Here is a 21,869-nt window from a genome sequence, read left to right as displayed (position 1 = left end):
GAAGAATCCTTTTCTTCCTGCTGAGCCAGTGCATATACTCTAAGCTATACACCCTGGTGAGTTTGACTTGAAGCTAAAGCTAATCCTGACGGCTCAGCTCGTCTCTAACTATCAAAAGTCATCTGAGTAGATGGAGCACTAGCTCTGGCATCAACCTGGGTATCTGGCCTAAGGTAAGGCAGGATTTCGCAATGTGTTATGGCTGATGGCACCAAAAATAGGTGTTAGTGCCCGACAATTTTTCTCTTCTGTTTGGCCTTCCACACTTGGCACATGTGGTGATACTGCTACTGCTGTCAGTGCCAATACTATTGTTGTTTGGTTGAGGATTCTTCAAACAAGACTGCCCCAGACTAGACAAGCTGAGCGACATGTCCAAATCTAGACCTCTCATCTCCTCTAGTCTTTTAAAAATCTCTACGTGCCTGCATAGCCAACAAGTCAATCTCTAACCTCCCCACCCTCTCCATCAAGACTGAGAAATCCTCAATTCCAAAGAGAATTAAAGGTTGTCTGATCACATTCTTCAATCCATAAAAAAACAGTTACAGTGTTCTTCAGCATTGGGAATTAACTGAGCTGAATATCGAGATAGCATCTAAAACTCAACCTCACACTGCATAATGTAGTGGTTGCCCTGCACCAGTCTAATAAATTGATCTTGCATTTGCATCTTGGTTGAGAGGACCAATCAATAAAAGTTCTCACAAAATCCTCCTACTGAATTTAGCTGTTGGGTTGTTTTTCAAATTTCTCTTGTAGTTGTCCCTGTCGCAACCTCTCTGCTTCCCTCTCTAAATCAAAATTGGCCAATGTAACCCTTCTATCCTGAGGGCATGATAAACTGTCAAATATTTTCTCAATCCACAACAACCAGTTCTCAACCTCAACTTGTCTCCCTTCCTGTAAAAATAGTGACAGTCTCATGTCCTGAAATAATTTCAGATATTTATCCATCTTCATTATTCCACTAACACTAGCTTGATTCTGAGAAATATGAATCAATTGTGTCAATGAGGCCATCTTCTCTATAAACGCCTCCATAGAAATGCTAACACCACTGGATGGAGGATCAACAAATGTCAGTGGCATCAGAATTTGTTGATGAGCAGCTCTTGCCACTATTATTTCCATAAGTACTCTCCGGATCAATACCAATTGTCTTGAGATACCAAAATTTAACATTATTAACATAAACATTAGAACTACTTTTTAGTTTTCTTAAGGATCATTAAAAATTTTTCTAATGGCTCTTTTATGATTATTTTCTATATTAGCCCTATACTTAATTAGGTCGTTGATGCCACTCTTGACATGACCCGACCCAGAAGCTTGGAATGACCAAGGCAAGAACTGTCAGTCGAACGGAGGAAAACTATCTATCAGTTTTATTTCAAAGTTAAAATGAAATCCAAAATATAAAAGAGTTCTATTTATGAAATTTTAAGTTATAAGTAGTTGGTACATATTTTTAAATTTTACAATTAACAGAAGATGAAAACTAATATATAGTATCTATCAGTCTGCACTTCTAGACGCATGTACATATACCCTCTAGAATCCATCTAGCGTAAAATTGATTTTCCTGTAAATTCATTGGACAAATGTTTCTATATTACAAAAATTCTCATTTCAAAATATTTTGTAAAAGTGCAGTACACAGTGAAGGACTGTGCGCAGTAAAGAAAAAGTAAAGAAAACAGTTTTCTATTTACTTTCATTTATTTTCGTTACATTTCATTATTTAGTGTCGCTGTCTAACCGTATACTTTAAAACATATACGTTTAACATTTAAAAAATTCGGCACATAATAGCCTACAACTTAGCAAGGCACACCTCTTGCTCTTTTGTCATAACAAGGACCATAAATGTAAAAAAACGTGGTGCACTTGGTGCTATCGCACAATGCACAAAACATGTTATTATGTCGCTTTGATTTTTTATTAGCATTTTACTTGGTTTGGTTTACAATGCCTAGTTTAAGGCCTTCATCAAAGTTTATTCAGTTTGCATAGAATAAAATAGAGCTTTAACTTAGAGATATAATCATCTTGACAGCATTAACCAAATTCTTTTGAGTATCATAGATGGTGCTAATAAATAGTTAGCTAAGAAATCAGATGATGAGTCACATGAATGATGAATTAGTATTAGGTGAGCATGCTGAGCTGGAAGATGGAAACGGGTTGACTCAAATAAGATAGAGCATAAGAAAAAATAAGTTAGTGAGAGCATAGGGCGTAGAAACGAACAAAGGTAAAAATAGTAGTGTAGCATATATAAAAACCAGCCAAGCAATTCTTTTTTGTTTATTATGTATTAAAAATGCTAATGCTTGCCATTCCTCTATAACGCCAAACTGACAGCGGTTATGAGAAATGGAGAAATTAGAAAAGGAAGGGAATCGGCCACATCAAATCAGATTATATATATATATATATATATAAAGCCCAAGGGAAATTATATTAAAGAGAAAATGGTACATATAGGTTGTACACCCAACCCACAGCACCCAACCCACACGGTACAACACACACAAAAAGAAAAAAGAAAAATTAAAACCCCTAAAGAAGATGGTATATATAAGATCAATCGATCGACCCAATTTAGTTCTGCCTCTACCTCTAGTTCTTGAAAGGGAACCAACTAACAAATTGGTGAGATGCGTACCATTGTCTGAAGTAACAAAAGTATCATCCATTAGATTCCTTAGCTCAAGTAGATCTCCATTCTTCTTCTAAGTGTAGACCTGTCATTCCTCATCCGAAAATTGTTGCTCGTTCGGATGAGACGGTAGTGCTGCAGTAGAAAGATTGTCAACAGTTGTGCCCACAAGAGGTTCAAATGTATGTGAGGTAAGAGTTGTCACCTTTACCCCTGATACTTCCTGAAGATGGGGAGCTGCAAGGTTCTCCTGATTATCAGTTCGTGTAGGTAGGGGTCCTTCAGTACTGTTTTCAATAGGGTTTGAAAGTGTATGTTGCTCTGCAAGGCCATCCAGCTTCTCATCGATCGCAGAAACAGTATTTTCAAGAAGAGAATCCACAGGGGCAATAGAATCAAACACCAAATCATGTCCTATGGTAGTTTTCTCTCTAAGTGGAACAGATATATCCTTAGATCCATACTTATTCACTTGATCTTTAGATTTCAAATCAGGATGAAACTTATGACATTTATCAACGGTATGCTCAAACATCTTACAATGAGAACAATAAGGAGGTCTATGCTCCATGACGATTTCTTGTCAATATTTATTATGAGTTGTGTCCAACCAGACTTCAATAACATCAAATAAAGTAATATCTCTTTCCATAAGTATTCTTGCCACAGAAGGTCTGTTAAGGTTGAAAGTTGGTAAATCTAGCTTCATAGGGTCCCCAAGTATGGCACCAATAGAGTAAAGAACCTAATAATGAAAAAAGTGAAGCTTGAGACCAGGTAAACTAAATCATATCGGTACAGTATGAGGTTCATGATTGGGATCGAAATTCGGAGATCACTTGAGTATTTTCACTGGTTTACCAGCAATGTTAAGACATTTTTTGGAGAAAATCCGAGTGTAGTCTTCAGGCACAGTTAACTGAATCAATACATGTCTCTCATCCATGAGCCTTACCTCCTACTTTTTTGCTAATTTGAGATCATCAAAATTTTTCCTGATAACTTCCATAGGTGGAACTTCCATAGGAGGTGGGTGTCCCCACTGAAATTTTCTAATAAGAGCAAACTTGAATTTTTTAGTTATGGTTGAAATTTCTAACTCAGAGAAAAAAAATGATGTCTACCCACTTTTACTGTTTGCATTCTTAATAAAGTGTCAGTCACCTCTATCATCACGATACTCCTTATAACATGAGAGGAAGACAACTACTCTCCCCCTGAGGATTACCCACCACATGGGTAAAGGAGCCTTTGTCAGGTTCCACCGAAAAAGAAGGAAGCTCTATCACAACAGCAAGGAGAAGCCCTGCCAAGTCGGGTTGAGGGAAAAAACAACGAGCATAAGAGGTCGGAGCGAAGCTACGCAGAAGACACGAACCAAATGTCGAAACCGCCGTGGCAGTCTCAGCAAACTGCAGCTCAACAAAGCAGAAGATACGAACCACAGAAATGGCACGGAGGAGACGACGAAACCGCAGAAGCTGGAAGACGTTGTGGTTTCGTCGCTGGGCGCGAAGGAGGAAACGACGACAAAAACAAAGCCCTGCGTCGCTCGGCACGAAGGATGAGACAAAGATCGCAGAGGAGATTTACGAGCGCAAAGTCCTTCGTCGTCGAGTACGAGAACTTCGTCTTGTTTAGTTTTTTATATATATATATATATATATATATATGATACAATAATAGCTACTAACTTAGGATTTTAAATTACAATTTGTGAATAAAAATTGGAACTTTTTTACCCCAACTTCTTTAACTTAGGTGTTTATTTTTACTAACTGCAAATCAATTTAAGTTTAACTTGAAGTGATTTGCAGGTATCAAATTCCACTTGCAAACTTTCGTTACAGATAGATTTTCACAACTCTTGAAAATTGTCACCTCTCATTTCACACAAAATCTTCATGTTCTCTTAGTGTGACAAATTTACAGATATGATAGTCATTGAATAGTTTAGAAGCCCAAACACGTCTGCCATGTTTCCTAAAATGAACAACAATTAGACAATATTGATTGAGGAGAAGGCATTTCAAACTAAATTCACATGATATAGTGTTCATTGTTTGTTTTTTCGTTATAATCAATCGAACCACTCATTAGACCCCCTTTTTCTTTGGCAACATTAGTTTCGAATACATTGGCCACTCTGTTTCAAATTTAAGTAACATTTAGGTGGTGTTTATTGTGATCGATGCGGCCTGAATTTGCTTTGCACAACATAGCAACTGATATCCACTGTCCTCATCACATTCAATCAATTTGAATTTGGAGTACAAGTAAAGGTCAATGCCTTTTTTTTAGTTTGGATAGGTGAACTCTAGTTAAGTAAATTTAAAAGAATATTGAAGGAGTTTATGGGTTCCAGTTTGAAATGGTTAAAACTGATTTAAAAAACTATGTAAAAATGGAGCAAACTATGAACTGTATGATCTGTCCCTCACATGCCGTGAACTATAATGCTTTAAGAGGCTTATGAACATCTAATGCATCAAGCATTTATCTGCAAAATAACATGAGAGTTTCTAGCGTATATACATTAGTTAATTAACATAATGTTGTTGGTAAAAGAGAGCTCAGACAAACAACAATATTATCACCCCTTAAGTCTTGATCACAACATCATAAACTCTCCTAAATTGAGATGAAAATTATGTACGTACCAAGGGTGGGGCACATGCAAAGCAAGCTGTTTCACCAGGAATAAGCAGTTGAATATGACCCGAAACAGCATCTTCAGATACGCCTGGCATAAAATTTGTGTGCACAATAAAAAATAATAATTTAAATTAATGGCTTCTCCATGGAGAAAGTAAGCGTTCTATGATCTATTAGGATTAATAGAAGCAACATATTCTGTAAACTTAAGGCTAAGCAAATCAGCAAAGCTTGAGGATTGTATTCCTATTTTCAAACAAAATATTCATTTATTTAAGATTTATAATGCACGCACAAAAGAAACATGTGACAATTCAGTTCACAGAAAAATATCTGGCTTAAATGACTGACAGAACGATCAAATTAAGTAAAGAAAAGTCTTTATGTCTGCTTAAGCAAATAACCATCATTTCTCATAGTATGACACAAATGCATTGCTTTTTTTCATTAAATGGTTCAAGATCTACTGACAAATCAGTTCACAGAAAATATCTGGCTTAAATGACTGACAGCACACGATCATATTAAATAAAGAAAACTTTTTATGTCTGCTTAAGCAAATGACCATCATTTCTCATAGTATGACACAAATGGATTGCTTTTTTTTTCATTTTTTTTTTTCATTTAAATGGTTCAAGATCTAGTACATATATAAGGTGGGAACAAGGCCAATTACAAAGTTTAAATTTATGTCGATCTAAATAAATTTATCATAATTGTGCCCATTGAAGTTGGGCCAGAGAACCCCAAGTTGGAAACAAAAAGAGTGCACTGCTTAAGCCAAGACTCTTGATACAAATGATAGTATTATAAGAACAAAAATTAGCCCATATGCATAATCATCAGCCCATGCATTCACATAGCATGTTTTATACTCAAAGTTGGTTTTACAAAATTTTTTTATTTTGAAAGATGAAAGAGATACAGAAAAATAGTGTTAGAGTTAAACATGTTCGGTTAATGTTCTCACTACACTCTGTACATAAAAAGAAGATTTTAAATTCAATTTTGAGTGATAAAAGAGCATGTATTAACTTTGTTTTTCAACTTATTGGACACAATATAATTAGCTATAATAGAAAAAAAATAAAGAGCGAAATCAGGTGATGATGGGTGATTCTAAAAATTAATGTAAACAAAATAAAAAATATATACTAGAAAGGGAAACCATGTTATCAAAGAATGATTTTATATTCTTCGTATTTATTTTCTAATTTCTACTCGCTCAAACTGTTAAAGTTTTTTTGCTGTAAATAATCAAAACTATAGTCTGTTTCAAGGTTCGACATAATATAATAGGTTGGAACTTAAACTACAGAATCTGCAAAAGAAGTTTTTGTTCGTAAATTATAAAAACTACGACTATACCATCAGTCAAAAGATTTATTATTATCAAAATCTTCTAACCTGTTTCAGCTCCTCCTCAGGCTTCCACGTGGGTAAGTCACCAATTTGGGATTCCCCTGTCTCTAATGGCTTCCTCCTTTCCTAGCTAGTATAAATTATTTCCCACACTTGTTTCAATGAAACTTTTTAGTAACTATTCTCTTTCAATTACATTGTTACCCCTCATCTCTTTAGTAATTTTTTTATTGAAAGAAAGGAACAACAGAAGGGCAAAGGATCATTCTAGAACTTGTTGCTGTGTAACCTATTAATGAAGACAGAAATTTCCAAGTTCAAATTAGTGTATTTCAGTTCGTTTAAACTCCCTAGGTTATATTTATTTTAATCACGATTACATTAGGCATTTTAGAAGATTCAGACGTGAAGATCATTTCAATTTTGTTATGTTTAGCATAGAAAATTAATCATTGATTTCATTTCAATGTTATCAGGGGCCAAATTTAAGTAGGGGTTACTTAGTCAATAATTGGAGTGCATTTGAATTCATTTAGTTCAAAGTGTGAAGTTTAAAGATAAAATTTAAAACATATATATTGCAATTTAAAATTGCTAGAAACTCTTTAAAAATTGGGTCAACCCAAAATCAATTAGATTTAAATTTACGCCAATTCAGAGCTCCGCTCTAGATTAAAAATTGTTAATTAGTCAATTTAAGCAAAGCCAACATACCCGAATACAGTTTTAATCTAATTGACATGTGGCTTGAATTGGGGATATTCAAGCTTGGCAATAAAAAGAAAACATTTATGCAGAGAAAACCACTAAACTAATCTTTAAGTGGAATTTCAATTGGGGAAATTCATTACTTGGGGTATTCATATCAGTAAAAAAGAAATTAATACACATTGATTTCAAGTAGAAATAGCTTTGCAAGACAAAGAGATGGCTGTTGGAGGTGCTCTCGATCTACTGCACTATTCAGCTACTTTTAGATGTGGGTCACAAAACTTGGTGCGGCTGACTACTGGTCGGCTTGGGCGGAGCACTAACTGGCCTTTCATGTATGAGGCATGCAAACAACAAAACAATAGAGAAGAGGGGCCTATAGTAGCGGCACTTGGAGCATGTCAAAGTTTTGAGAAAAATTGGTTGAATTCTGAATAGTCTCGATGCATTTTTTATTTGCTTTCATTTCATTAAATAATAATCTTACAATCTATTTTAGGTACGAAATATTCTGTATAATTTATTTTAGGTAACTTAATAATACATATTTCTTATCAAAATATTCAACTAAAAGGGAAATAAATCAAAATAAAGATATTGAAAATAATTTAAATAAGGAAGCTCCTAATTATAGAAAACTCCTAATTTAGCTGTTTGTTTTCCGTCATTCCTGATTGACATCCCTCCTCAAATTGAAGTTGATTAATCGGGAAACATCAATTTTTCAACAAGAAACTAATAACACTATCGGGACAAAAAATCCTCAAGTCGTGAGTGTCAAAGCCGAGAATGTCGATGCCTCAGAGACAACTCTTGAACCATAACATGCTTTGAGCAAAGAAAAACAAGATATTATTTATCATTGTCGTCCAAAAATACGAATCATAGTCACAAGAAGGATCTGAATGTTACCGATCATAGCCCACAAATCGGATCAAGTTCCACAATTGTCGGTCGCCAAATTAGAAATTATCGGCAGCCGGAATGGATATCCTGACGCACGGTTTAAAAAAAATGTTTAATTTAATTTATATATATATATATATATATTAGAAAAAGTAATATTTTAATTTTTAAAAATACAAGACCGAACCGATCTCATATATTTAATAGTTTAAATGATCGAGCACAACACCACTAGTATCACACATATACCGAGAAATATGCGTGTTACTTGATAGTGAGACTCGATTAAATAAACTACAGAATTTATGACGCTCATCTAATCTGCGAACCATTTATTTCGACCGACAAGTTTCCCTAGCTAATATTAAAAATTAGATAGGGTTTATATTACTTGGGTTCTTAAAGCTCCCTATAGAGGCAAGCCCCTATAGTTAATTACTTCTCAAATGACTGAAGTCACTTAAGAGAGAGTTACTTAAGAGAACTCTCGATAATGATCAGAGGTATCAATCTTCATGAATTCAAAGTTTAGGGTTTCCAAGGTTGAACATAAAAAAGTCAAGTGGAGAAAGAGACCAAATGGGAACAATTATTTCTGGAGTTGAATGAAAGAAAAGTAGGGGATGTCACGGATCTTGAGGAGAACCTCGGTGATTTCCCAAACTATCTTATTGTTTGACTTCAATTTTAAGAAGATTTTATTTGATGTTTCATCCAGTCAGTTTTATTATTTAGGACTTATATTTGTGTGACACGGTCATACAAATAGTCTGGAATATATGAGAGTTTACATTATATCGGACGACAACCTCGGAACCTAAATCAAGTTAGGGCTTAAATTGCACAACCTGGTTGTACAAAGGCCTAAAAGATAAAGTGAGGATTTATGTCGCGCTAGGCAAACTACCTCGGAAGTCCTATGATTTGTTATTTAAATTAAGGAAAGATATGCTATTGTAGATCGTCATCCTCCACCTGTTGTTTCTCCGTCGTGCTGCCCACGAAGACTTGCTCCAAGCTCCAAACTGTGGCGGCTTCAAGTTTAGTTTATGTTTTGCATTTGCAACTATAATTATTGTTCGGTCTCAAGGGTCCGGTGTACCTCCTAACATGTTTTATTGTTCTCTACCCAAAGAGTTTAGCAAGTGCATTAAAGTAAATAATGCGATAAGAAGAACAACAAATTGCAGGAAACAAATAGCCTAGAATATATGAGGGTTTAGATTGTATCGAACAATAACCTCGGAACCTAAAGCGAGTTAGGACTTAAATTGCACAACCTGACTGTGTAAAGGTCTAAAAGATAAAGTAAGGATTTAGGCAAACTACCTCGGAAGTCCTATGATTTGTTATTTAAATTAAGGAAAGATATGCTATTGTAGATCGTCATCCTCCACCTGTTGTTTCTCCGTCGTGCTGCCCACGAAGACTTGCTCCAAGCTCCAAACTGTAGAAACTTCAAGTTTAGTTTATGTTTTGCATTTGCAACTATAATTATTGTTGGGTCTCAAGGGTCCGGTGTACCTCCTATCATATGTTTTATTGTTCTCTACTCAAAGAGTTTAGCAAGTGCATTAAAGTAAATAATGCGATAAAAAAACAACAAATTGCAGGAAACTTAAATAAATTGCTAGAAAGTCTGGTAAAATAAAATCATAATAAAAAAACACGAATGAGTAAAACAAAACATGATGCCACGTATAAAGAACTAGAAGTATGTTACTTATATGTGACGAATGTCCCCAATTGCCGGGAGGATCTGAGTGTAAGACTCAAGCTCAAATTCCGAAGTATTGAGTTTCACTGTAGGTTGAGTCATGACGGGAATTTCACTACTTGATTTAATTAAAAGAAAGTTATGAACCACATCTTCGTGTATCCTTATGTTTAGTGTTTTAATCAACTTGTGTAATAAGCTCAAGTGCTTAGTTTCATCATTCATCTGAAAATTAGGTAGAGAAACTCTCTCCTAGAGTGTGCTCCTAAAGTTTATGAAGCCTACACTTTAACTTGTGCTTGCAGATATTTAAGGTGGTTTGCTTTCAATGAAGTGTTTTCCAACTAATCCTCAAATATTTTTTAAGTTTTTTCCAAATAATTAAATCAGAAATTCTCATTTTTGACTTAATCATTATAATAAAAACAAATCAACGAAGAAGGAAGCCGATAATCATTATAATAAAAACAAATCAACGAAGAAGGAAACCGATCCACTTCTAAAAAGAAATCAACAAAGCAGAGGGGCAAAATCGCAAGTAAATAGGCCTAAAAGAATTTAATTTCTTTCAAAATAATCATCAAATCAACCCCCAAAAGGTGTTTAAAACCCTTCAAAAATCAACACTTAAGGTGTCCAAATCAATGTATAAAGCCTCCAAAAACCAGCACTTAAAGTGCCTAAATCGATACATAAAAGCCTCCAAAAATCTTCTCAAATTGACACAAACAGAGAGCAGAAAATAGCCATGAAACGTGGTCAAAACCGCAGTACAAACGGGACATCAAATAGTTTTAAACATTCCCAAAACCGCGGTGAGGCGAGCAGCCATTTCCAAATTCAGCTCATAAGAACAAGTGAACTACTGACGGCATTTCTCAAAAAGCTAAAGGATAAACTAGTTGTAGTTTTAATAACATCAGTTAAACCAGTGAACTAAGCATTAATTCAACTCCAGAATACATTACAGCTCTTCATTTCCACCGAAGCAAATTATTCACAAGTAGTTTCTTTGGATAAATATACCTTTGCAAACAGTTCTTGGCCCTCTAGAGTGGAGGAACATATTTGAATGCTGGAGAGGCTGGGTGAGTATTAACTTGGGTCCCATACCTTTTATTGCTGGTTAGTTTCTCTGGTCCGCCAGAAATCAGATAATAATTGATGATTTCCCAACTGCTTCAAGCAAGGTGGCTGCCAACTTCTTAACATTCATCAGTAAGCATATTCAATTAAAGAAGTTTCCAAACATCCTCAGAATTTCTGCTACTGCTGGTCAAAGGAATTTTTATGTAATTATGGTCTTTTTGGACAAACCTCCTTTCCCTATGGTTAAAGTTAACACTGATGGAAGTTACTCTTCTCATGGGGCCGATATTGGGGGAGTGTTCAAAGATCATAAAGGCAGATGCTTATTGTTCTATCAATCCCCAATTTCAGCCGTGGATGCCCAAGAATCTAAAGCTGTGGCTATGTACTGGGCTCTCAAATTGGCTATTATCAACAATTGGAAGATGTTGCAGGTTGAAGTGGACTCCTCCATCCTTTTGGACTATGTTAGAGGGAGTATTACTCCCACTTAGCACATTCTTCAGTAGACAAAATAGATCAAATCCATGTGTGATGAATTAAGGGTCACTTTAAAATTCATATATAAAAAAGGTAATAGGCCAGCTAATTTTTTAGCAAAGAGGGGAGGGGAATCACATGATGTAATTGTATCCTCTTTACCAACCCGCTTTCTCAGTTTTTTGCTCCAAGGGGACTTAGTCAAAGCCCCTCACCTTTGAGTTGTAACTTTTGTTTATATATATATTAATTATTTATGGAGAGGGTGGCGGCTAGGTTTGGTGCTCTGCTAGGGTTTCTGGCGGGATGAATCTCTGTAGCTGCTGTTTTGAGGGTGGTGCTTCTGCAAAGATCTCTAAGAGTTTCACTCTTGCTTGGTCTTCCTTCGGAGGACAACCTTTTTGGCTAAAACCCCTACTTCTAGAACTTGGTTGGGTTTACTGTTACATTGGACTGATCTTGCCAGCAAGATTTCTGGTCTTCGAGAGGTGCTTCTTTTGGTCTCCTCTTTTACAGGGTGAAAGTTTCTCTCCTCCTCTAGTGATTTGATTGAAGGTTTTGAGCTGCCAAGTTTGATTTGGTCTTTCCCAGGCTAATCAGATTTGAAGTTTCTATAGTATTTTTGAGGTTTGCTCTGGGGTTTCTCCTTTTTTTATGAGGCTGAGACCTCTTGTGTTTCGATCTTTATGGCCACCCCAATTGATGTTGAGACTAATGCTCAGTGGTCAGTGGTCCAAAGCAACAGTCCAAAGCAACATATGCTGGGGTTGTGGGTAAATCTGCTGACACCCTTCTTGACCCTGATCACTTAGTTTTCCCTCAAGTTTTCCATGACACTGTTGTTGGTAAGGGAGACAGCTCTTGCATTCACCCTTTAGGTTCCAAAGAGGGTGAACCAGCTATCTATTTCTCTCCACAAGAGATTCAAACTTTGAATGAGGAAGTGAAATTCATTTTAGTGGGCAAATTCCAACCGGGACACCCAAAGATGGAATTGGTTATGCCACACAAATCTTTCATGTGTATATACGGTCCAAATCTTTCAAATTGTAAAAGAAATAATACCTTTTCACGCATAGGGTAGAGGGTGGCACATATATTAGAATTAAAGTTTGGGTATTAGAAATGTAAATATATAAGAATTGGGTGGTGGGTACGTAAATAAAAAAGCATATATGTTACTCATTGAAAGACCTTGGCTAAAATTTACGGCTTAAGCATTTGCAATCTTCTGGAATTAAAACTGTATCACTATCAGCCTTATCCTTCCATTTGACAGCTAGCAAGGGGCAGCTCTTGGCCCTCAATATCAAAAGAAAGTTTTGGATTCTTATGCTTTAGTGTTCTATGCCATTAATAACTAATCCCACAACCACTGCAACTTGAATTCACAATAACAGCAATCATATATCCGAAAGCCCCATAGTGCTCATACTACTTGGTAAGTTAGTATGAAGGCCATATATTGCCAGACAAAGACTTCCTGCTTGACTCGTACCCACATCCTCCATCACGCACGCTTTATTACAACAGTGACATCAAAACTAAAAAAAAAAAAAAGTTAATTTAATTTCTGTTAAAGATTTCGGCGTTGCCTGCACAAGTTATAACCCCTCCAAAACCTTAATCCAAATATTAAGCGAAGAAGGGGCAGAAAGTGGGGGAGAGCACGAAGGATCAACGCAACGAAAGCGTCAAGGACTTCCCCCCACCAACTCTATGATCGATGATCAAATTAAGGCTTAAAAGCTAAACGTTAGACCAAGCATGAACAAAAAGTAGATCCTTGTCATTGCATCAACCGCATATAGTAAAGAATTTATTAAGAGATATATCAGGAATCAACTGAAGAAGAGAAAAGGGAAAAGAGTTACCTCTTGAAGCTGGTTCAAAGAACAGGAACCCCAACAAAATCAGCAACACCTTCACCTATCAAAGCTTTCTCAAGCTTTTCCAAAACAGAACACAGAACCCTAAAAGTCCTCCAGCAACCACAAGCTGAACAGAGCAGGGAAAATCCAATCAAAGAGATTAGAGGAAATTTTGATAGCACCTCCACCTCTTCTCAAAATTTCGGCCAACCCTAAAACCCTTCCCCAAGTGGGGTTTTATAGCAGAAGAGGAAGGAGAAGCCTTACCTGCACTTACCTGGGCGGTGAGCCAAATGTCAGAAGGACGGGCGAGTGGCGACAAGAATCGCAGAGCAGGGAGCGTGGCGGGTTAAAGGCTGGAGCGCGGCAGGGAGTAGATGGAAGCTTTTCAGAGCACGAGGGGACCTCAAGTCAAAACTTCGAGAGGAGAGAATCCGAGGGCCGCTCGGTCGGGATCGGTTCGCAGGGAGAGGAGATTGCGGGTCGATCCTTTGCAAGGAAGAAGAGCGTTCAGTTCGGCTAGGGCAGCGATCGGGACGAACCGCGAAAGGGAGAGGGACTCATGTCAACGAGTTTGGTTTAGGGATTTAAGAATTTTAAAAATAAGGATTTTTTTTCTTTTTTTATTTAAAAAATGTTAAATTTCGTGCAATTTACCTAGCAAAATGAGTGTTTTCCCTAGGTAATTTCAACGTTCCAGACGCAACGGCACAATCTGTTTCGTCATCCGAGGTCGTTTGGGTAACATCGCCGACGATCGGGTCAAAAAAAAAGTGTCAAATTTGGTTGTCGTCAAAATTTCGAGCCCGAGATCGATCATTTCAAAAATTTTATTAAACTTTCGACGAATAAAGACGCGGACGATGCGAATTGTGGAAAACGAATGTGTTGATTCTCTAAATTACAATGTTTGTGCGCGCGAATGTGCAAAAATTGTGCATAAGGTCATCCTGGTCATCCTAGGGCTTAATGATCCTATAGGGACTCCTTTTGGGTTTTCTCATATTGGTTTCAGCCTCCTTCAACCTTCTAAGTGCTAGAGGTCAAGAACCACATGCGGAACTTCAAAAGAGTAAGGAAGTGGTTTGGACTTCTAAAATGAGGTGGGTCTCATTTCTAAGGCTCTAAGATAGTCAAAGGAAGAACCCTAAGGTTAGACCCTAAACCCTAAGAAGAAAACTAGACATCACTAAAAATGAGGTCAACAACGATCCAGATGCTATCGATCATAGCCTACAAGTAGGATCCGCATCCTGATCCAAATGCTACCGCTCATAGCCCACAAATAGGATCCAGTTACACGATCCAGGTGTTATCGATTAAAACCTACAAGCAGGATCCGCGCCCTGATCCAAATGCTACTGATCATAGCCCACAAGTAGGATCTGCGTCCTGTTAAACAATCCAAATGCTATTGATTCTTCCTGTGATGACGATGATGATTTGTTCTCTGATCTTCGCGCCAAAGTTTTGAAGTTGAGATGCCGAAGCCGTGAGTGTCGAAGCTGTGAGCGCCGAAGCCGTGAGTGTCGAAGCTGAAGATCTAGGGTTTGCCGAAGCCGAAGTCGTCGGTCTAGGAAGGAGTGTCGAAACCTTCAATCCTTGAGTGCGGCAAAAAAGCTGAAGTCGAAGCGGACGAAGCCGAAGTGGAAGAAGCAGTCGAAGATGTCGCAGAAGCAGTGATGGCTAGCGAAGGAGATCTGAAGAAATAAAGAGACGACGAGCAGACGAGCAAGAAACAAGGCAAAGAAATAGTTCCTCCCTTCACATCCTGCAAGCAGGCCGGCGGGAAGGGAGTCTTGCCGGAACTCCAACAATTATCGGTGGTCAGAGCAAAAATTTGGCTCTGATACCATGTCAAAGTTTTGAGAAAAAATAAGTCGAATTCTGAATAGTCTCGATGCCTTTTCTCTTTGCTTTCATTCCATTAAATAATAATTTTACAATCTATTTAAGGTACAAAATATTTTGTATAATCTATTTTAGATAACTTAATAATACATATTCATAATCTAAATATTCAGCTAAAATGGAAATAAATCAGAATAAAGATATTGAAAATAATTTAAATAAGGAAGCTCCTAATTAAAGAAAACTCCTAATTTAGCTGTCTGTTTTCCGTCCTTCCTGATTGACACATGGGGCATACAAATCAAGAGAGAAAGGACTGGCTTGCAGCGCTTGAGAGGTGTGAACTAGAAAAATGAGAGTGAGGGAGAGAGGCGGTCGGCACTGCAACAGACTAACAGTTTTGGATTAGGATAATGGAATAAAGCTTTCGGGCTTCTCTTAATCCCCCTTTTAGCTGATTGTGGATGGCCAATATTTGTCCTTGGAATAAGGCATCTTTTCAGTGAGTTTAGAAGGAAAATTATCCTCCTAGTAGCAGTCGTCTTGCTCCCCACTCCTCTCTTTTTCTATTTATTTTAATTTTATTTTAGAGTTTATTTTAAGCAAATTTTGAATTGTCTTTAAAAAAATTAAAATAAACTTAAAAATACAGTAATGTAGGATTAGGAAGGAAAAAGGTTAAACATACGGTTCTATGGAGAGTTGTCCAAAATAGAACGTGAATAATAGGTGTAACATCTTAGATAATACTTGAGATAAACAAATAAAATATGAGGACATATTGCCAACCTCAAATAGTTTGGATAATGCTAATAAGGATTAGCTTAGCTTAGCTTAGGATTATTGATGAAGCAGCTTTAAAGATTCATTGAAGAAGATATGTTAATTTTGATATTTTTGTATACATATTGATTGATAACCAGAATAGATTTTAATTAACTCAGGAAAACATAATATGATGTATTGGACAAATAACATAAATAAAAATTTAGCCATTGATTCCTACTTGAATACATCATAAATTGCACATGCTTTATCAACACAAAATGCAACATGAAAATCCCTATTCTGGTTTACAAATTTTATGCAGTAATTTAGCAAAATACAACATATTTTTGTAGACAGATTAAAAAGATTGATGCTAGAGAAAGTACATACATGGTCGGCCAATTTTTTTTGTGGCATCATATTTTATATGCAATTAATGTAATAGGAAACTCAGAATGCCACCAATTTACATCGCCTGTTTTTGACAAGATAGGAAGAAGGAAAAAATTTATCTATAATTTTTATACATAAAGCACAAGAGTTAATTTTAGCCATTCCTTGCAAATTAACCTACAGAAATTGACTTCCTAAGTGATGAGAAAGTAAATTAAAATATAAGGCAGTTAAGACTTAGTAAATTAAAATATAAGGCAGTTAAGACTTGAGGTTCTAAAAATAGGTACACTACATTTTTGTAGACAAAGTATGAAGATTTATGCTAGAGAGAGTACGTGATTGACCAACTTTTTTGTGGGGATCATATTTTATATGCAATTAATGTAATAAAAACACAAAATGCCACAATTTACAGCGCAGGCGGTTTTTGACAAGAGAGGAAGAAAGAAAAAAGTTATCTATGATTTTTATACATAAAGCACAAAAGCATAATTTTAGTCCTGCCTTGCAAATTAACCTAAAGCAATTGATTTCCCAAGTGATGAGGAAGTCAGATAAAATATAAGGCGATTATGACTTGCGGTTCTAAAAATAGGTAGAGAATTTGTGTTTTCACCCCACGCACTATAGCTCTTAATATCGTTAGTTTTAAGCCTTGTATAAATAGACTAAGCACTCGTTTCTCTTTATATATATCAGGGCAAACTCTTGCCCTCAAGTATAAAACAAACATAAATATATCATTTTTAAACAAATATTAAGCTATATAAGTAAAAGTTAATTAATTTTTAACATTTCTATGCCACATTAATTATTACAAAAAAAATAAAATAAAGCCAAAAGCATTCTAAGACAGCAATAAAATTAGATCCAAATATCTTATTTCTTAATAGTTGCTCCAATTTCTCTCCCGGTGCTTTACATGGGGAAAAATCCTAGCATGGAGACTACTCCAAATCTCTTCCATACTTATTTGTTCAGCTTATTTTGATAGGTCTCAAACAAATCCATCTCATTCTTCTAATTTTGATACGATCAGTTTTTAAAAGGTTCCACTTCAACCATAAAACAACAGTCAAGTTAATAAGGCATAAACTTACAAATACAAATCTCAAGTAACAATACTGCAAACAATAATCTACTGTGCTTATAAATCAAAAAATCATGCACAATAACACCAATACTCAAGCCAAAGTTTAACGATATTCTTCATCGGAAGTGATTAAATAAGGAAAGAACTACTTAGGCATGTGAAGTTGTAAAACACTGTTTATATCATTAAACCGTAATTCTTGTAGCATTCATTCAATCTCAATCGCAGCACCAAAATTAAACATGAAAAACACAATAGTCACACAACCAACAGCATATAATTCCAAAGCATTCTTCTTCATGCCTAAATAGCCAACTAATCCAGAAAAAGAATCCAATATTACAAATCCTAGGCAAACAGGCAAAAATGTTGCAAAATGAAGAGAAAGAAATTATGAACTTAGGGAACTCGAGAAATAAAACAAGATTACGCCAACTTACCAGATTCAATCCAAGCCTGGTTTAGTTCATTGCATGCCTGAGCAATCCAAAAATATTAGATACAGAAAATAAACAATATAATACGTAAAGAACAAACCTATACAGAAATAGATGACATAAATAAACAAAAACGCTCTTAAATGGAATATTACCAGTTTACAAAATGAAAAAAGAAAAAACCAATAAGTCTGAGCCCATACAACAGTAAACTCAATGGAAACTCAACTTACATGGTTAACCGTCATGCGAGCCTCATAATTGTCCACACAACTCAGCACAAGATCAACTCCTGCACTTCTTGCATTATTTTGTTCATCATTCTTTGGGTTTTTCCTTGTCAGGCTATCCAGAAAAACTTTGAAACCTTCTACAGTTGTGATATTTAATGAGTAGCTCTGAAAAAGTTAAGTGGCAGACTGAAACATAAAAACTAGATCGTCTACTAGCAAAGGATAATGATGGCATTTTAAAAGAGCGCAAAATATCATATCATAAAATTAACTACTAAAAATTTTTACATCAAGAACCTTTTTAAGATATTTCCTTTAGAAAACTTCTGCAAAGTAAATATAAACAATTTGATCCCATTTACCTCAAAAGAGTTTGGATTACTTTGTCTCTACTTTAGTTGGTACCAACAGCTTAGCTACATTAATTTAAAGCTAATGGATGCAAAGAAAATTTAGAACATAAAAATAGATGTCCATACAAATAAGGAGCCATGTGATATATCTATTATATTTTTAAACACATCTAAAGAAACTCCTTGTAATGGTTTCCCCAAACAAGTTATATGTCACAGGATCGCTTCCAGATCCTCAGTTCAATCATCAAAGTCACAAAGCCATCAGTTAGGTGGTACCCAAGAAAAAAAATAATTTTACCATAAATATTCATCTCCATTCTATGAAAATGTATACAACAGTGGAGTAAGCTTTGTTTTTTCCCTTCTTTTTTTTTTTTTTTTTTTTTTTTTTTTTCCACACACATGGGTGCAGTGGAGCATAGATATGGCCGATCAGAGTTTATTGGTACAAGCTAGAATTGGAGTAGTCTTATATTTCAGTGCAAGGTTAAACAAAGTGAAACATCGCATCCAGGTTTTGTCGCTCCCTCTAAACCATAACATTACATTACATGCGACAATAGATTATCTTTTCCAGCATTATTTAGAAAAATGTATCCAAAACATGAATCATGCTTACTTCAAGAACAACATCAGGGTTAATGTCTGAAAGGGTCTGGACTGCAGCATCTGTTTTGGTCATGCCAACCTGCAGCAGGCAAGAATTAATTGAGTTAAACCGTATGAGAAGGGCTTTACCAAAATGAAACAATTTGACATGAAGTAAAAAGATTTTTAGGCATTTGCATACATACCACAAAATTCTTATGTATTTACATATCTCACATCTAAACTTTAATATTTACACACCTATCACTAAAATCTTTAATATCACATCAAAAATAGCGCTATTACCACTTTCTAAAAGTGAAATACACATTTTCATGTATAGGTTTAAAGCACGAAAGTGATATGAATGTAAATATAAAAGTTTAGGTGTGAGATATGTAAATAAATAAGAATTGTGTGCTACATATGTAAATTTCCCAGAGATTTTGTAGGTTAAAAATGAAATAATAGAAAAAGAGTTTGGTATAGCATATATGGCACTTAAAATAGAAACCAAGAGCAGGCAATCTAGTAAAAAAAGATTTATGCCTGTTCAGGACGAAAAAACAGTCTATTCATGTTGGCCAATTCTACTGTGTCATAATCATATAACAATAAGCGTCCAATGCCACACCTAGTGAGCATCTCCGCAGATACGCTGCCAACACCACCAATTCCCTGATATAACTCAAACAAGCATATATTTATCAAGAAATCTACTGCATTAAACAAGATTGAAATAAATAATCAAGGCTGCAAGGCTATCAATTATACAGCAAAAAGAAAAAATATAAATATTCAAATTAGATCAGTTACCATAAAAAGAGAATTCAAATCTAACATTTATATAGCAAAAAAAGAAATAGTTTTTTGAATAGTTATTAGATCATCTAACAAGGCAAAAGAATCAGAAACAAAGTAATAAGAAAAACAAAAAAATAATAACATATATGAACAAAGAAAGAAAAAATATAATATTTTGAATAACATGGTTATTTCAAAGAAAATTCATTCATAAATTCTACTGCCCTACTTCGTTTCTAACTACTCACAACAATAGCAACCGAGAAATCTCGAATTTTTTCATAGTTTTGAACAATGCCCATTCGCTGAAGCGCCATCAGCCTGCTGTATGGATTGCTGCCCACCACCTCAGCACTCATATCCTATAAACAATCCATATTAATGGTCAAAGTAAGAAAAAAAAAAAAGATTGCCAACAAAGGATGCCAGTATAAATGTTGAATGCAGCATAAAAACCTTGACTTTGGAACGGCGGGAAGTCCCTGCCTTTGTCACACTAATGATTTTGCCAATGCGCTCTTCCATCTGTGTCGCACAAAAGTATAATATATCAGTTATTGAAAATGCAGTAAATGTAAACAAAACGTAGATCATGCTCGACACAACATATCCAAAAAGAGAAAACAAAATCATTCAGGCAATCGATCCTAGCCCACGAATCAACCCTCGAACCACCCGCCAATTCAATTAAAAAACCCTAAAGTCATCCCAGTTGCGGCAACAGAGGGATGAAGCTCATCAATCTAAAGTTCTCATGAACGATTTACTTGGGATTCCAGCGCCTAATAATAGATTCGAGGACAAATCCGTATCGGCTTAGATCACCTTTGCGATAGAATCAAGGTGAGCGGCATCCGGCAACGATCCTTTAAGAGTCTCGATGTCCTGCAGCAGCGATCTAAGCTCTGTCTCCATTTCCACCATTTCCGATTCTCTGCAGGCTCGGTGGAGCTTGGTAACTGAGAATTTCAGTGTCTTAATTCCGTTTCTTCTCCGTTTTGCATTAACTGACGGATTTTAATAAATCAGACGCGAGACGAATGGATAGGATTAACCCACCCGAGTCCTTCCGGTCCAGGGCTGTCAAAAAAAACATCTTGTTGGTCTTGTTTGGCTCGTCAGTAAATTCGTATTCGATTCATTCGATAAGCAAATTAGACGAACGTGAATAATTTTTTTTTGTTCGAATAGTTAAATAAACCAAATACAAATAGTAATGCATTCGTTTGTGTTCGAATTGTTATTCTTCAAAATATAAAATAATTTAAAATAGATAATAAATTAATAATAATAATATATTAATATACTATATTAGTAATATACTCATATAGATATTATATATTTATATAATATAAGTTATATAATTAATATCATATATATTAATATTAGGGATGTCAAACTGGCTCGTCATTCACGAACAGCACGTGTTCGGCTTGTTCGTTAAGAAAGACTAAAACGAACAGTGACTTCATGAACAATTTCAAACACGAGTTTATTTCAAACAAACCAAATTTCAAACGAACCAAACATAAACATAAACTTTGTTCGCTCGTGTAGGGTTCGTTTACACACCTATTCTAGAGGCATGAATATATTTTGTATTTTAAGTGCGTCTAAAACATAATTTAAATATACCTAAAATACATCCAATTTTTATCTACTCGTTAAAAAAAAGAGAGATTTATATTCATTTCACTTATAATTTTTATGAGTTTACATCTCTAATACCCAAATTTCAATTCTTACATGTATATTATTTTATTTATACAGAAAAATTTTATTTCAGTTTTAAAAGTTAACATGGTGATATTGTCTATATGATATGTGGAGATAGGCTACAGTATCATTGCAGAAGAAAATCAGAAAACAAAGATAGAGAATATGGGT

At 35.4% G+C, this 21,869-nt stretch overlaps 1 protein-coding gene across 2 annotated transcripts in view; it reads right to left on the bottom strand.

Annotated features, from left to right (window-relative positions):
- The window catches only part of LOC110024807 (ubiquitin-like modifier-activating enzyme 5), a 42,695-nt gene extending 21,704 nt beyond the window's left edge, over window positions 1–20,991 (bottom strand). Inside the window, exons 1-8 of one of the 2 annotated variants that reach the window (XM_020724965.1) lie at window positions 20,808–20,991; window positions 20,439–20,507; window positions 20,231–20,344; window positions 19,728–19,856; window positions 19,210–19,278; window positions 18,235–18,399; window positions 18,005–18,041; window positions 5,326–5,408 (exon numbers count right to left, since the gene is read on the bottom strand). In XM_020724965.1, coding sequence (XP_020580624.1) covers window positions 5,326–5,408; window positions 18,005–18,041; window positions 18,235–18,399; window positions 19,210–19,278; window positions 19,728–19,856; window positions 20,231–20,344; window positions 20,439–20,507; window positions 20,808–20,906 — 765 coding nt within the window. In that variant the 5' untranslated portion in view covers window positions 20,907–20,991. The remainder of the gene's footprint in view (window positions 1–5,325; window positions 5,409–18,004; window positions 18,042–18,234; window positions 18,400–19,209; window positions 19,279–19,727; window positions 19,857–20,230; window positions 20,345–20,438; window positions 20,508–20,807) is intronic. The other variant, XM_020724967.1, reaches the window with a different exon arrangement.
- Window positions 20,992–21,869: the final 878 nt, after the last annotated feature.

The sequence above is a fragment of the Phalaenopsis equestris genome, unplaced genomic scaffold, assembly GCF_001263595.1.
Source record: "Phalaenopsis equestris unplaced genomic scaffold, ASM126359v1 Scaffold000276, whole genome shotgun sequence".
Lineage (NCBI taxonomy): Eukaryota > Viridiplantae > Streptophyta > Magnoliopsida > Asparagales > Orchidaceae > Phalaenopsis > Phalaenopsis equestris.
This window is presented reverse-complemented; position numbering and strand designations above follow the sequence as displayed.